The 15,695-nt window shown below is 36.4% G+C and overlaps 2 protein-coding genes across 4 annotated transcripts in view; both read right to left on the bottom strand.

Annotated features, from left to right (window-relative positions):
- Positions 1–15,695, bottom strand: part of D2hgdh (D-2-hydroxyglutaric acid dehydrogenase) — a 70,436-nt gene that overhangs the window by 43,107 nt on the left and 11,634 nt on the right. The window contains exon 1 of one of the 2 annotated variants that reach the window (XM_088035383.1): positions 255–354. The exons of the other annotated variant lie outside the window; for it this stretch is intronic. The gene's annotated coding sequence lies outside the window, so the exon portion shown is untranslated. Of the gene's footprint in view, positions 1–254; positions 355–15,695 lie in introns of those variants that run through there. 2 annotated transcript variants of the gene reach the window in all.
- LOC148175372 (uncharacterized) lies at positions 3,262–5,188 on the bottom strand. Of its 2 annotated transcripts, none has more exons than XM_088035390.1 (2): positions 4,260–5,188; positions 3,262–3,725 (listed from the first exon to the last, which is right to left on the bottom strand). In XM_088035390.1, exons 1-2 carry the CDS (start codon positions 4,593–4,595, stop codon positions 3,294–3,296), a joined length of 768 nt encoding a protein of 255 aa, XP_087891516.1. In that variant the 5' UTR covers positions 4,596–5,188; the 3' UTR covers positions 3,262–3,293. The 2 variants fall into 2 exon arrangements, with proteins under 2 accessions (XP_087891516.1, XP_087891515.1); XM_088035389.1 differs by lacking the exon at positions 4,260–5,188 and adding an exon at positions 3,773–4,253.

Raw genomic sequence — 15,695 nt, 5'->3', positions numbered from 1 at the left:
TTAAACGAAAATTTCAAATTAAACGAAAGTTAATAGTTCTAAATTTAAAAGTCAAAGGCTAAATGAAGCAAATTTTCCTAGGACTACAACTAATTGAGTCCAAATTTGGACTAGAAACTGAAGGGATTCAATCTAATCAAATTTACGATGGTTACAACAACATACTAATAATTTTTTTGTTACAGAGAGGCCGAATTTCCGCGCTTTTTGAAACGAAGGTAAGAACCACATTATTCTATTTCAAAACGACTTACCGTAAACACGATAAACGTCGATTTTGTAACGTTGAAAGCCCCACGTCTCGTGTAACGATGCAAAAAGTAAAATTACATTTCAAGCTTGCAAAAACATGGATAACTTCACCATAACCTATATTGTGTTGCGAAATGACTTGAGTTTACACTCACTAAACAGTTTATTAATATATCAGTTGCCGACGAAACCTTGAACGTTTGCTGGTGTCACGCTGGAGTTACCAAACACAAATAACAGATAAAACTTGTTGAAAAACAAACAATCCCGCTTTTGCTTTTCTCTTCCTTCATTTTCCATTATTCAAGCGCATTAAAGACCACACACCGCGATGATTATTTTTCGCAAAACGATGAAAAATGTGCTCCATTCAGTCGAAACGGAAATAAACTGGTAGGAGAGCTTATAAATTTTTTAACTGCTTTCCTGTTTGTTAGTCTGGACTTCATCGAGTCGTTTATCAAAACAAAGGGGAAGAGGGAGATATCAAATCCAGGGAGTCCCCTTTTGGTTTGGTTACACAGATTGAATCCGACGAGGTGAAATAAAACATTTTTGTTATTTTTGTACCCCCGAAGTCTTCTAGATAGCCTTGCAACCACCGTTGCTTAACTGGTTGCCTGCATTGGATGTATTTTCGGGGATCGCTAATTAGAAATTTAATTAAAAAAGGTGTTGCTCTAACTCATTAGGCAAATTTAATGGCGTTTTCAGTACTTGTACCAGATAATTAAGAGCGAATGATGAAAGCTGAAATAAAATAAATTCGACCGGTGAAGTACAAGTAATTTCCATACTTCAATGTTTAATTAATTAGGTAACCAGCAGAAACAAACAATGATTACGGCGGAAATCGTAAATCTATGATGGTGCATTTTAATGAGGTTTTGAAAGTACTACAACGAATATTTAACGAGGTTTCATCAAGACAAATGTTTCTTTCCACTTCTGGCATTTCTTTCATAATTAAAAAATACGTGAAGTGGTACGAAAAATTCTCCCACGATGCAAAGTGCTAATAATGAAGATTAAATTGCACACGAGACAATGCTGATGGAAATATTGTTCAGAGTGAGAACCCGAGCAGATGGCCTCTACAGTTTTGGGGTCGATAATATGGGTAATTTCACCACGTGGGATTTTATAAATCGAGGTAATGGCCACTTTTTGCATGAATTTGCTGCCTTCATAATGCACTTTATGTTATTAAGGTCCTCAAAAATGAGGTAATAAAGAAGATTTAAGGTGTCCAACTCGTTTTTAAAGTGTTTGTGGACATAAAGAACGAATTATGTAAGTGTCTGTATTGTGAAGAAAATGGTATTAACGTTTCGGGTCGACGATTTTATTCATAATAAATAAACCAATAATAATTTGTATTGTTATCGAGTAATGTTTTGGGTTTTTCCACCTTTTCCGGGTTGAATGAGTTTTTTCTAAGATGGGGAAAAAGGTTTTTCTCACATGTATTCTTTTTCCATTTGAACCAAATTTTGGAACAAAACATCTAATTTAAATTAGTCTTGAGGACGTGTCAGTATGAAATTTCTCAGAATTTTGAATGAGAATTCAATGTCCATTTAGAAAAATTCAAAATACGGAACCTGAGCAGTTTACAATTATGGATGAAGCTATAAAAATCCGAGGAAGAATACTGAAAATTTTCGGTTCTGAGAATGCAGAAACTACAATCTAAAATCGGAAAAATTGTGTTAGGAGCTTATAGGATCTAGAAAATTCGAAAATTTTAGGTAGAGAAAGTGTAGTTCAGTGTTCAACTTTTGAGAGTTTAATTTATCATAGAAATTTTTATTGGAAGGATACACAAAAAAAAAATTGAGAATGTAAATTTTAAAATTTATTTTTGGGAGCGCGAGTCATAAAATTATAAAATCTGAGAATCTAGGTATGAGCATCTAAAAGTCTTGAAATGCCGGATAAATTTAAGAATTTTGTTACAAGGAAAAAAGATTAAAAACAAGCACAAAAGAACAAAACTAGAGCTCAGTTCTAAATTATAGAAACTAAATGCGTTCTTATTTATGACTAAATTTTTAATGCTGAAACATCCGTCGGAATAATTGTGAAATTATACTTACATTGTAGAAACTATTAAAATAAATACGTGGTACAATAAATACTATATTTTCCGTTTGATTAAAGCCCTTCATTGTGACTTAACGACCACACTGTATTATTAAAGAGTTACACTATCAATATTACATAGCAGCTGGTCGGTAAACAATAATTTCCCTGCAACGAAATGGTTGCGACTTTCTACAGAAATAAAACTCGTTTCTCTACTCACTTTTTAATGAACCAGAATTTTTAATTTACACTGATTTTAGACCTGTTTATTATAAACTTTATGATCTCTATAACTCTACCATGCATACAATACTTGATTTATTTAAAATTTAATCTGAGTAACTGTAATAAATTATAGCAACACTAAAATCACAACAGCACATCCACGCACGAACTAAAAAAAAATCCTCTCTTCAACCACTAGCACGAGGGTGGCAATCGACATCCGTCCTGTTGCCAAGGAGATGCAGATTTAGAACCCGGTCGCACCGGACACGGAATGAATGATAACACCACACCACATCGCAGTAGGCCGGTTTAGAGAGATATAAACTGCCACTATCTAGCAAGCCGAAACTTACAGCACAGCGAGGACAGCTGAGCATCTGCTGTATGGTATGCCCCCCAGTCGCAGCCTTCTTTGTCCTCTCCACTGAGCCCGGATCGACCCACTCACTAAACACGGCTGTTTATTATTAGGGGAACTAGGATGAGGGAGAGGGAGGCGGGGGGAGCTTACGAGCAGGGGAAACGAAAGCTCACGTTTCGGGCTAGAGAGCTCTCTGTGTTGGATGGATGGTTTCTTTGTTGCTGGGTCATTATTTGGCGATCAGTTTTGGGTTGCAATTAAGGAAATGCGAGGTTTCGTGTCACAAACTCGTCTTGGTGGAAACGAGCGACTTTTTTCTCCAAACAATAAAATACAAACAACTTAAATTTTTATTCAAACATTTCTACTCAATAAAAGAAGTGTCAACCATATCATCCACCAACTCGCTTTTCAAGTGAATTTCGGTGTGAGTGGGTCCAGACTCCAGGTGGCTTCGAACGAGCAGCCGACAGCTCCTGTTCAAATTCCCGAGTTCGGCCTCGAACAACGTATCGTTAATTATTTTCTCGGCAAAAATCCGCTGATCCTTCTCCAATTTCCTCAACTTGTTGGCGTAAAGCCGCCCCAATAGATCAAATTCGTCTTCTTCCACTCGAAGCTTCGCCTCTTCTCTCGGCCGTTTTTTCTGTTGAACCACTTCGAACATGGAAGTAGGCGAACTAACGGATTGCCTCGTTGAAAAGTCTTCGTTCTCTTTGCATGGAACAAACATGGAAGCTGGAGAGCTCGTGGCGGATTCACTCAAACATTCGATTTGGGGAGTCAGAGGGTCACACTGTAAAGAACCGTGCGATAATTATTATATCACGCCACCATACTCACGTCTTCTTCGATTAAATTTAACTGGTCATCCTCGTTTTCGCTAAGAAATGAGAGTAAATGAAAATACCACAGTTTGGGTTTGTAGACTTCCCCCGACCCTTCGAGAGACTTTTGAACTTTCTTCAGCTCTTTCCGATAAGTAGTTCGAATTGAATTGATTTTTTTCACTACGGTGGATTTATCACAGTTGGGTTCAACTTCTCGACACTTGTTTATAAGGAGTTGATAACTAGCGGTTTTCTTTGCTCGGTCCCGGTAATCCTTGTTTTTTAATTGCCATAATGCCGGCTGGGATTTGTACAGTTCGATTAACTCAAAGAGGAATTTTTTAGTGTATTGACGGATGTCAGATATTGTTAGTAAATCGTCCATTGTGGACACGGACGGCAAAACTCAGAATGACCTCGCGTGCCTGCTTGCTTGTGCAGGCGAAACTTGCGCATGCGACATGCGTGCTTTCACCTCACCATTAAACAAACATACTTACCGCGACATTCCCAGAAGCTTCATTTTCCGCCTTTCCAAGCATCCAATCCATAATTCTAAACCATTTCATATTCGGCACATACACGTCTCCACCTGCCTCTTTCGATCGCTGGATTTTCATCAACTCCTGGTGATATGTACATCGCAGATTCTTAATCTTCTGCTTCAAATCCGGGACTCCGAAGTTGGCTCGACCGAAATGATGGAGTAAATCTTCTTCGGCTGCTCGTCTTAACGTTTTATTTTTGTAATTCATGCTGTGGCGGTCCCACAAACAGTCGTATTTACGGTAGAGCTCGACAAATTTTAACGTTTCTGACTCAGACCATTTTTTCATTTTGTCGCGAGCTGCGAAATCGACTGGCTCGAGAACTCTACTCTACTGAAACTAAACTTGAAACCGGTCGAGCCAGTGCGCAGGAAACTGAAATGTGAGGAGTAGGGTAGAGTTGATGTCGCCGGTAAAAAGGTCGTCATTTCAAGTTTTCCTTACTTGAATATCAAAATGTGCAAATATTTGGATGCTTGGATTTCTTGTAGTAAGTGGTAAGAATTTTAAGCTTTCAAATGTCCAGATTGTGAAAATTTTGGTTTCTACTGTTAGATTTTTCAGCTATTCAGTTCTTCAGATTTTCCAGCGACGTTTCTATCTTCTAATTTTTCAAATTTTCCAAAATATTGGATGCTTCTTACGCATTTTCTAGATTTTGATTGTCCAGCTTTTAAAATTATCAAATTTTTGGATCCTATTAAAGCCCAGATTAAGAATTTTTTCAATAAGAAATTGTTTAACTCTCGGTCTAATTATGATTCTTTGCAGTTTTTTCTGAATCGAAATCTCTGAATTGCCTTATTAATTTATTTCAATTTTTGAATTTAAATTTTTCAATTTCTTGCAATTTTTTGTTTTATCAAGATTTCTTTGTCCATTAAGCTCGGATTTTAGGAATGTTCCACCAAAAAATACACGAAATTAAATAATTCTTAAGTTCTCGAAGATTTTAATTTAAAAATTACAGGCATGCACAGATAATCAGATACGAAAATTACCAGACTGACGAGATTAGCCAAAAGTCCCGATTATATACAGGTGTCCGAGAACTCGCTTATAGTTGATTAAGTTCCAAAATATAACTCTTTTTTATCACTGTCAGCTTGGCGTCGCGACGCCCAAGAAGTGAAATTTAGAGTTTTAGTGGAAAACAGTTGCTAACTCTTTTTTTTAACATAGCTGTGATAAAAAACTCTTCGTTTTCCTTTTAAATTTTATGCAAATTGGAAAAAATTAAATTTTATGCAATATTATGACGACACACTTGCAAACCTTATATCCGGAGAGCCATTTATAGCTGATAATCTCAAATCTCAAAAACAAAAACACTTTTACTAAAACTTTTTTTCTTAATAGATTTAACTTGTGACAAAGAATTACCGCACTATTTTTGTACATGCATTTAAAAAACAGCCTGTATTATTAATTTAGATATACTGAAAATATTGAAATTACCTTTCTGTTCCATCTTTTTTTCAAGTTATCAATATTGCCTTTATGCTTCTTTGACCCGAACGCCTTCCTTTTTCTTGAAGGATTACCTTTTGCCATTTCAAACACAACACAAAATTACAAAATAACACCCAAAGACACAAGTCGATCACTCTTGAACTGAGTAACAAAACTGATCAAAATAAATTGTGTACGAATATTAAAGTACCGTAGGGGTGGAAATTGTACCGAGAATTTTACTAAAAAATTCCCACCACTTTTCTTAAGAATGTTAACTGATTTTCTTGGAAGAAAAAATCTTGAGATAATTTTTCTAGGTAAAACTTTTGTTTGCCGTCTTGCTATCTATATAAAGGGACTTAAAAAATAATCTCTTCTTATACCTTGTGCCAGGTCAATCTATGGTTTGACTAGAAAAGTTCAAATTCTCGATAAATGTTGTTAGTAGTCTGCTCATTATAAAAGAGTTGGCAGAGAGAACTTGATAAAAATCGAGTCTAACTGATTGAAGTAACATAAGGCTACAAAACTGACCGGTTTACAGAAGTTACGTTAAATCTAATTTTGATTAAATTCTTATCATCATGTTAAAGTGACATGTGATCGTTTTTCAGTCAATCAAATGTCACCAATCGTCAAATTAGTTGCGAGATTAACTTAATTTCAATTAAATTATTGAGTAAACCGGCTCTATAACTTTTAGAAGAAAAGTGACAAAGAGCAAATTTTTATTTAGACGTTTTCTGTAAGCAATCTGATTCTCCATGTAAAATTTGATGTTTTCTTACGTAACACCTGTATAAACGTAAATATTAATTATTTTATGCAATAAATAAAAGCCAATAAAAATGTTACACAGCAAATCCAAAGTTCCACTCCTCTCATTTCGTGCGTTTTTTGTTATCAACATCCAATGAAGTGATTCTATTTTGTGCATGATTTAATTAGCTCAGAAATTCGTCCAATAAACAGTTTTGGACATCTAGCCAATGAATGGAAAGTTACGATCGAGTTGATTGTTTCGTTGCGTTTTTTGTAATAAAAAACACTTTGATAAAGATAATGCTGGCCAATCACTAAATTCTTTTTTGCTTTTTATTTCAAATTCTCCATTTTGTTACTAAGAAAGGGTGGATCTTTAAATAAAAACTCTTAAAATTGGCCTCTTTTGCTCTAGAAGTTTGTAATTTGGAATCAGAAGAAAAATTTACTTTTTACTAGAAATTCTTCGATACAATTTTTTTCCAAATATGTTGATAATTCTAATGCAAAATACCCATTATGTTATTAAAAAAAAAACAAACAAAAAATGCAAGTATGCAGGTACATAATATTATGTATATTTTTATTTTTCTATTTCTTTAAGAATATTTTGAGTACTTTTCTTCATATTGTAATTGCACTGCTTTTTAGCGATATCAACAGATTATCGTATCAACTTTATACAACTGATGTGTACAATTACAAGGGTCGTCCGATCATCCAAAAATTAATTTAATTAATTAAATTTAAAAAAAATCTATAAAGTTTATAAAATTCCTATTTTAAACGTGTCAACACTTTCCACTTTCAAAATAATAAACATCGGAAAATTTAGAAAAATTGAGAAATTTATTTTGAAATAATTAGAAATAATTACTTTTTAAATTCTAAAGTAGCTACCAGTCCTTAAATATGCAGGCCCTTTAATTCCCAGTTTTTAAATATTTTATTCTAAATAATGTCCCTTCTCCAAATTATCTCATAAACTCGTTTTCGCGTAATTGTCCGATTTTCACCCTCGTTTAACATACACTAAAATTTCCCGGCTTGTTTCTATTTTCCACAAATTACGATGAACACGTTTCTAAAATTTCCTTCGTTAAAATTTCTAACATCAGCAGTGAAACGAAATGAAATTGGAAAATACCCTCGGGATTTCACCGGTCGTCATGCTTACCCTTTTGGAAATAACGCAAAAAAACAAGTTTCCAAAGTATCAACGAGAACTTTCATCCCTTTCACCTGTCCTGCGATAAAATTTTATATTTCAATTCTATTTACATTTAATCAAAAGATTCCCAAGTTTTTTTAAATTCGTCACGACGGAAATGGACAAAATTGATTTATTTCCGCCACCGACGAGCTTAGGGTGCGCGTAACGACCCCATTCTGCATTTTTGCAGTACTCAACAGCACCGTTATCTCCCTTCGGCATCAAGAGGATTAAGCTCAACGCACACCTTCCAAGAACTTTCCTAAGCCGTTTTGAGGCAATAACGGTCACTCTGGAAAATAAAAACGAAATAAAATAAAAAGAGGGGCGGTTGGTTCGGAGTAGCTCGGAGGCAACCGGTACTAGGTCAGTGGCCTTAGTCAGCTGATCGATTACGCTCCTCCAGTTGGTATCACCACGGACGCGCCACATGCTTTGAGTACTTTCGAGGTGGTGAGGTTCTTCGGGCGTCGCGAGGCTTGATTTTGATCTCTTATTGATTGCCGTTCTCGGACATTATAACAAAAGACGCTTCCGGAAACGCCAGCCACAGAGTTTCCGCAAACTAACGAAATAACAGATAATCCCGAGGGTGCAAGGATAGCTGGATTCTGTTGTACAACTTTTCCTTTTTTATTCGTAGCTAACTTCACAGTAAAAAAAAGTTTGGAAAAATTTGCCGTTTCATTAAGACCACAGTGAAGTCAAGTTAGTGGCGTTGGTGCAAGCGAACTTGAAATTCGCCTGTGAGAAAACCCAAAACATGCAACATCTGACTTTTCCCGCGTCCGCGTTAATTAATTGTCCGCTTGATTTATCTTTCCCCCGAATTTAAACAAACTTTGAAAAAAATTTGCCGCTTCATTAGACTGGCAGCATATTAAAAGTGTTTTAAGTGAAAAAATCAATAACAGGGCGAAATGCGTGTAAGGGCTTTGTTGAGAGACGATGATTAATGACGTTTTTAATGTCTCTATCTAATGTAGCAGAGATAGTGACTTCTTTGGGAGGCTCTATAATCGTTTATCTTCAAAGAGACAATCAGTCACATGTAGAAAAATCTCGGGAGGATTTGGAAAGTTGATTAAATCGAGCTGGAAAAAGGGGAAATAAAAGCCCCCGAATCAGTGTTTACAAATTGATCAATACGGGGCACATTGTAAAGTGTATTACATAGTTTCATGCATAATTACAAGTGTAATCATTATAACAGCCGACCTGTAAAACCACAGGCACTGCTAGCAACGGCTTGTATTGGAAATGATCTACTTACTAATTAATCTCCCGAAACAAGCCACATGTGGTTTTGTCAGATCGTTATCATATTAGTTCACAGTATTGTATATTACAACGGCAATAGTAAATATTGATCATGAATTATATGATAACACCGATGTAATGAATGTGGTGAAAAAGGACAATGTAAAGAATGATAATTAAGAGCGAAGTAAATGTACGCTTGCAGTCATCATCGTGTTCTTTCTATGCTTGGTTACTTTTATTTTAGGTCTGCTGCATTCCGCAGAGAGGGTCCTTTTATAACGACTTTAATAGCAATGTTTTTCCTTTCCTGCTAGCCTCGGGAAGCGTTTTCTACAAATCGTAATTCCCTTTTTTCAAAGGAAAAAATTAATGAGCGGATGGTAATAAGTGAGTTGGCAGAAAGGAAGGCGTTTCAAAAGCGCCGTTTGGTTTTGCATAAATTAATTAATCGATATCGAATGGACTGCTTTTGGTTTCTCTTTATTCTTGGGGCTCCCAGGTGCCAAGTTCCCACAAGGAGCAATAAATTCTCAATCAGAAAATTTCATTTGTGGCATTCTGGGACCAAAATTTTCAAAAAGTCTTTAAATTCTTTCCATTTTTGGATTTGTTTGAATTCCCGGGGATTCAATTTGGAGCTGGAAACTTTCAAATTTCAAATTGAGAATCTGTGTAATAAAAAGAAATGTGGAAATAAATTGATAGTCAATAAGTTGGTCATTGGAAGTCGTTTTACGTGGTCTGTGAGTAAAATCTGCATATTTCCGTCATTAAATGAAGACATATGGCATTGATTCGCTCCGGTAACGGGTGGTACCGGCATATCATCTATCAATTTCCATGATGGATCCACCTCTCCGTCATCTCACCCATCAATTGTGCGCCCCACAAATCCGTGCTATAGCCCAAACCCTTTCTTTTATGTATCCGAAATATTTGAGGCATACACCTGGCTCTCAAACAACAAAGAATCTCTATATATGTCATTCAAGCGTACGTCACGTTATCGTCGTCGTGCCACGTTCAGGGGGACTTTGTAATATAAATTGGATATTGATTTTCACTCCAGCGGATTCGTAGATTCGACGTGTATGCCCAACAATTAATTTTTAACTTCGTCACGGAAAAAAGTGAAAAACGCCGAATCACGATTGGTGAAGAAGTGTTTTTGTTAGCATTTGGACATTTTAATTTGATTTCCAGTGATAAATCTTGGTCAAGTTGCAGACGAGCGTAAACAGCAAAAGTTGTCGAGAGAAAAGTTTCGGGCCACAACAACCCTGAAAAAGTTTTATCGAGGGTTCGAGAAAGAGATGGAGAGCGTGTTGTAAAAGCGTCTCTCCTTTGTGCTGTTAACAAAATGAAGCCTGCATAGTCGGCCATTTTTAATGATCGATGCTTAGAGAGCATGACAAGGGTTCTGGAAATGATTAGTATGTGCAACCCACCCTAAACTAATTCATCGTGTGTTCCCCCTCTCTATCTCCTTTCAAACGAATTTCACTTCTATGGATTCTGTTTTTTCAAGTCATCTACCACACAACAGTTTATTTTTCCGACGTGGAATGCAATACGAGATGCCGTTCTGAAAGAGAGAAAGGAGGTCTTTGAAGCCATATGTCATTCTGAAATGTCTAGTCATCATGGCTTGCGACTACCTGGGGTCTTTATTGTTTAGCCCGACTAGAGGTCTTCTGACCATTATGATGAGCTGTAGGCAAATTCGAAACGCCAAAGATGACTTATTTACAAAGCTGGGCTTCGACGGGGTGGAAGTTTTTCGGACAAATGATGGATTTCCTGGGGATACGACCAAAATTCATTAAAAACAGCTTTAGGCATCTCATTTTCAATTCTCAGAGTGACTGATCGAATTTGGGAGGACCCAAACACTGAACTGAAAATTTTAAAGCCTTGAGAAGCTGCATTTCTTTTGAGCTTGACACTGATTTACATTCTCGTTGAACATTAGAATTTAAAACTTAGAAAATCCATAAGATTTTGAAATTGTGAAATCTGGAAATATCTAATTTTGGCAAGTAGAATTCCAATGTGAAGCCTCCAAAATGTACAATTAGAGTAATAAGCAGTGCTCTAGAATTCGAGCATTTGAACTTTTTTTTTTAGATTACGAGTGAAAATTTTAAACTAAACTCTTATTAAAGAGCGGAAAATATAAGAATCTGAAAAATTGGGAAAAAATGAACGAGAAACCGTAAGAAGTTCATGAAACTGGCGAGAATATCAAAATCTGGAAACACAATCCCAATTTTAAGCCTTGGGAAAGTGAGAACTAGAAATCCCAACTTTACGAATGCAAAAATTATTGTCCGAAAAGTAACTCTGCAATTTGGACAAGGAGAATGCAGAATTCTGAGAATATAAAAATTTAGGGCATTGAATTCTCTTCTGAGGCCGTGAATGTGGGAACTGAAAATGAATTAAACGTTAGAATTCAACAACTTTAACGTTTTCTTAAGAATTTGAGGAACTTTACTGTTTAAAAGTTCATGAAAGTGAGAAGCTGAATTTCTGTTTGAAACCACAAAATCTGAGGGTTTTTTTTTAAAGAAAATGTAGAATAATAAAGATTTCAAAATTTTGCGGGTAGAATTTGATGGGTTTTCGTATTTCGCAACTTCAAAATTCAAGTTCTGCTGAAGTAGAATTTGAAAACTATCGAACTTAAAAAACTTAAAAGGTCTCAGAATAAAATGTTGGAGAACGAGCTGATTACCTTCCACCCGATGCATCATCCCCAAGAAAACTTTCCCTCGTCAATAATTCAGATTGCGCCCGCTCATTAAAAACGTGGCATGAATAGAAGAAAATTTCCATTTCTAATTAAATATAAAATAACAAAACGGCCACCTTTCAGAATATTAAGAAAACCAAACTCGAAACGAAATTACAGGGGAGAATATAAATCCCACATTACTTTCGGAACAAACGTCCCATCCTTCTCTTTTTCATTTCGACGTCGTCTTCTCATTTCATGCTTGCATGTCAAGAATAGAGAAGGCAACACAACATATGACATATTTCCCAAGGGCAGGTTTACCCTTTTTGATGGCGCATGTTTAAAAGCGACTTTATTGCAATTTTGTAATTTGCACGAACTCGCTGGGAGGACCAGTAGTTGTGAAATGGGTGGTTTTATGGGAGATGAAATTTGTCAGTTTTGGAATAGATGGAGGTAATTGGAGTTGAGATTAAACGTGGTGATATGAAACGTGAAATGGTCATTAATAACTTTATCTGTTTGGACGATCCGAGGATACGAGGGGCGGTTGCAAAGTTTCAGCGAATATAAAAGTTGGTTTTCTATTACATGCATTACAATAACATTTTTCCAGGATCGTTGACCGAGGAGAATACCTGAAGACACGATTTGGGGGCCTTCGTGGAACCGGCGAACAGGTGAGAATTTTACTTTTAAATTTCTGTGTTTAAATGTTCCCAAGTAACCAATCACTTGTAATTATTGTAATTACTAATTGGTTTCACCAATACCAAGCTGTCGCACTTATCGTTCTGCAAACACCTTGAATAAATAAATATCGGGATTCGTGATTTAGATTTTGTAGGTTGGCATTAAATTTCAAATTGGACCGAATTAGAATAGAATCTCATAATTAATTCTGGCAACCGAAATGATACCTATTTCAATTAGTATTTTCTCCCAGATTTAATGAGGCAGAATGTTGAAATTTTGAATACATTTGGTTATATAACTAGATCTACTAAAAATTAAAGAGACCCGTGGTTCCGTGGTAAGATTTCTCAATTGTTTCGTAATTATTTAATGAACACCCTGTCTAATTTCTTTGAAAGGCTGATTTCCGTGAGAAGGGATTACACTTAATTAAACTGGGGTTAAAAAAGAAGTGGCTGCTTTAATTTTTGTAAAAAAGCCCTCCAAACACCCCTTGTAAAGTTGTGATTTGAAATAAAAATTTCCCGGGGCTGCATAATGCAATTTCCTGCACTGTACCAAAGCAAGGGTGCAAGTACAGTACCCCTAAAACAACCACATATTGAAATTTTTTCATCCCCCGCTGCACCTGCAGGAGCTTAGCACCTAGTTCGTCCCCTGATCCTTTAAGACCGAATAAGAATGCGTCGCGTGTACTCGTCCCATCCATAGAGTCAAAGAAAAGCCAATTCCTCCCGAGCCCAATCTACTTATTACGTCAGTAGAGAGCCGGCGATCCGCTGATGATGCTCCCCTCCGACGCGAACGTTGATTGGACGCCCTCGGCATGGATCGATAACGCACCACCACGCACGCTGCTCCTCCAGGAATGCAATATCCAGGCGAGGGAGAAAATGTCCGCGCTATTTGAAAAAGGGATTTGAGTCAGCCGAAGGGAGCGCTCCCCAGTATACTGGGCGTGCTAAAAACGTACGCCGTGCGAGGGATGAAAGTGCGTGCGCCAAAGATAAGTGAGGGTTTGATTTACGGTGATGACTATATCGATTCTTTTTGCGATATGTGTAGGGTAGGTTAGGGTAAAGGGGGGAGGTTCTCGACACCTAGTGCGGGAAGTAATGTTTCCCACCCATTCTACGTTTTTCCTGCAAGAAAAGCAAACGGCGCGCCGCAATAATTAATGAACTCGTCGGAGAGGAAATGGTACTTTATGTACCACTATATCATTACCATAAGTACTCTTAGGAATTCTTCGATTAAAATTCTTCACAGTGAATTTGAAGTAAATGAGGTGCGATATCTGCGGATATCTGTATCATTGATTGGAATTAATTTCTTCCGTTTGCACATCAATAAATCACACTGTATTTACTCAAGCTAATCCAATGAAGTTCTTTTGTGATAAGACTTTATTTACACTGAAATCTTATCATGTATCAGATTATGCTAGGATTAGACAGGTGTATAAGTACGTTCTGGCTAGATGTAGCAGTCGTACCAAAACATATATCTACATCTAGACGTGCACTACTACTAAATCGTGAATTTATGGGTTAACTGTTAATTAGGTCCGAGCATCATCCGACTTTCCCGATGCACACCATAAAACCTTGCAGTCTCATTTATTTTCATGAAATAATTTGTTCCAATAAGCGACGAGCCGCTTAAAATAATAAACGATGTCAGACATCAAAAGAACCTGCGTAGAAGCGAGGGGAGTCGACGTATTCTTCCTGGAAGCGTAAGATAGATCAGTGACTAGCGGTGGATCATCATAGGAGGCGGTGATTGATGCCTCCGTTAATGATGCTACGGTTGCCGTTAAAAGAACACAAGAGCGCATCTCTGATTGCTGTTTTACGTGATCAGTTTTGCGCGTTCCACACTGACGGTAAAATATTGTTCGAGGGAGAATTTCGCATTTTTTCCGCAGAGAGGGAGATTATGGGGAGAGAATTCGCTAAGAAATTGTTTCGTAATGGGAAGAATTATTGCTTGAGTTTAACGAGTGCAGGCATGGAGAATTTTATTGGCGGAGATAATCGAAGTTAAATATTACAAGTTAATTCGATTGGGTGAAAGTTTATTATAGTAGAACCTCGATAATTTGAACATAGGCGGGAAATTATGCATGCACATATTTTATTTAGCTGGGTAATTATTTACATCGCACGGTATAGGAAGCGATAAATAAAAGATCCAGACACGATATTTATTCATTTTAATACTGCTCTTGAAAGTCCCAGCCATTTACGTAACAACAGGTGTCGGGAACGAGCATGGCGTGGTGAAAATTACGCTGACATTTAAAAATCTCCATCAACGGTGTGGTTATTAAACTCGTCAGTTGGCAAATTAAATGAAAAAAACGGACTATCAAATTTGAGTGGAAATCCAATGATAATTTCACAGTTTGCTGGACCTGGAATATAATGGTTTTGGGATTGATGTTTTGTCTATACAGGAGGGGACCACATTGCCAAGTCTTATTTTGCTAAAACATAAAATACACTTTCTAAATAAGCCATCGAAATCAACTATTTGTCTTGGATTGATTCATCCATGACCAACTTTATCTACAACAAATGAAGCGAATGACATATGAAATTAAAAACCCAATGGGTGGTACCGTACTGTATAATCACATTTTTAAATATTCCCTTGAAATCTCATTAGTTTTACAAATGAATTTAGAAATAATCACAATAGAACCTAGTCACTAAGAACCTCCCATATTTTTCCTGGAAAAAGTTAATCTGAATACAATACAGAAATGCTCAGAACGAGGTAACCTGTCATGAATGAGAAGATTCTCGTTTGATTAAAAATTAATCTTCTAAACAGTTTTAAATGCTTCAGACAGCTGTCAGATATAGAACATAATTTAATCCTAGAAGTTGAGTAAAATTATTTTCAACGCCCAAAAGTCTGAGGTTTAATAATGTTGCACATGAAAATGTTAAGAATGTGTAGAAATAATTCAAAAATTTTTACGAGCAACATGAAAATTTTGGAAACCTCTGGAATTCTCAGTGACTCTCGACAAATCTTCAGAAGATTATTATATACCTGCTTAAAATATCTGTCAAGCATTTGAAGGATTTTAAAGGCACTCAAAAATATAAACTTTAAAAGGACCAAAGCATGGCCAATCATTCGGTCAAACATTGACAATTTGATTGATGGATCTAAAAATAAGATTAAGAGATTGTCATTCTGATGACCTGACAATCTCTGGACTGAATTTTAGAGAAGAATTTAA

Source organism: Gnatocerus cornutus, chromosome 5 (assembly GCF_029298725.1).
Source record: "Gnatocerus cornutus isolate USDA-ARS CGAHR chromosome 5, icGnaCorn1.1, whole genome shotgun sequence".
Classification (NCBI taxonomy): domain Eukaryota; kingdom Metazoa; phylum Arthropoda; class Insecta; order Coleoptera; family Tenebrionidae; genus Gnatocerus; species Gnatocerus cornutus.
Note: the sequence above shows the minus strand (reverse complement) of the source record. Positions and strands in the feature narration are given on the sequence as shown.

Bases quoted from the DNA above. Each gene is read 5' to 3' on its own strand.
- LOC148175372 (XM_088035389.1), bottom strand. From the start codon at position 4,144: ATGGACGATTTACTAACAATATCTGACATCCGTCAATACACTAAAAAA. The intron at 3,726-3,772 runs GTGAGTATGGTG...GGTTCTTTACAG, and splicing joins TAAATTTAATCGAAGAAGAC to TGTGACCCTCTGACTCCCCA.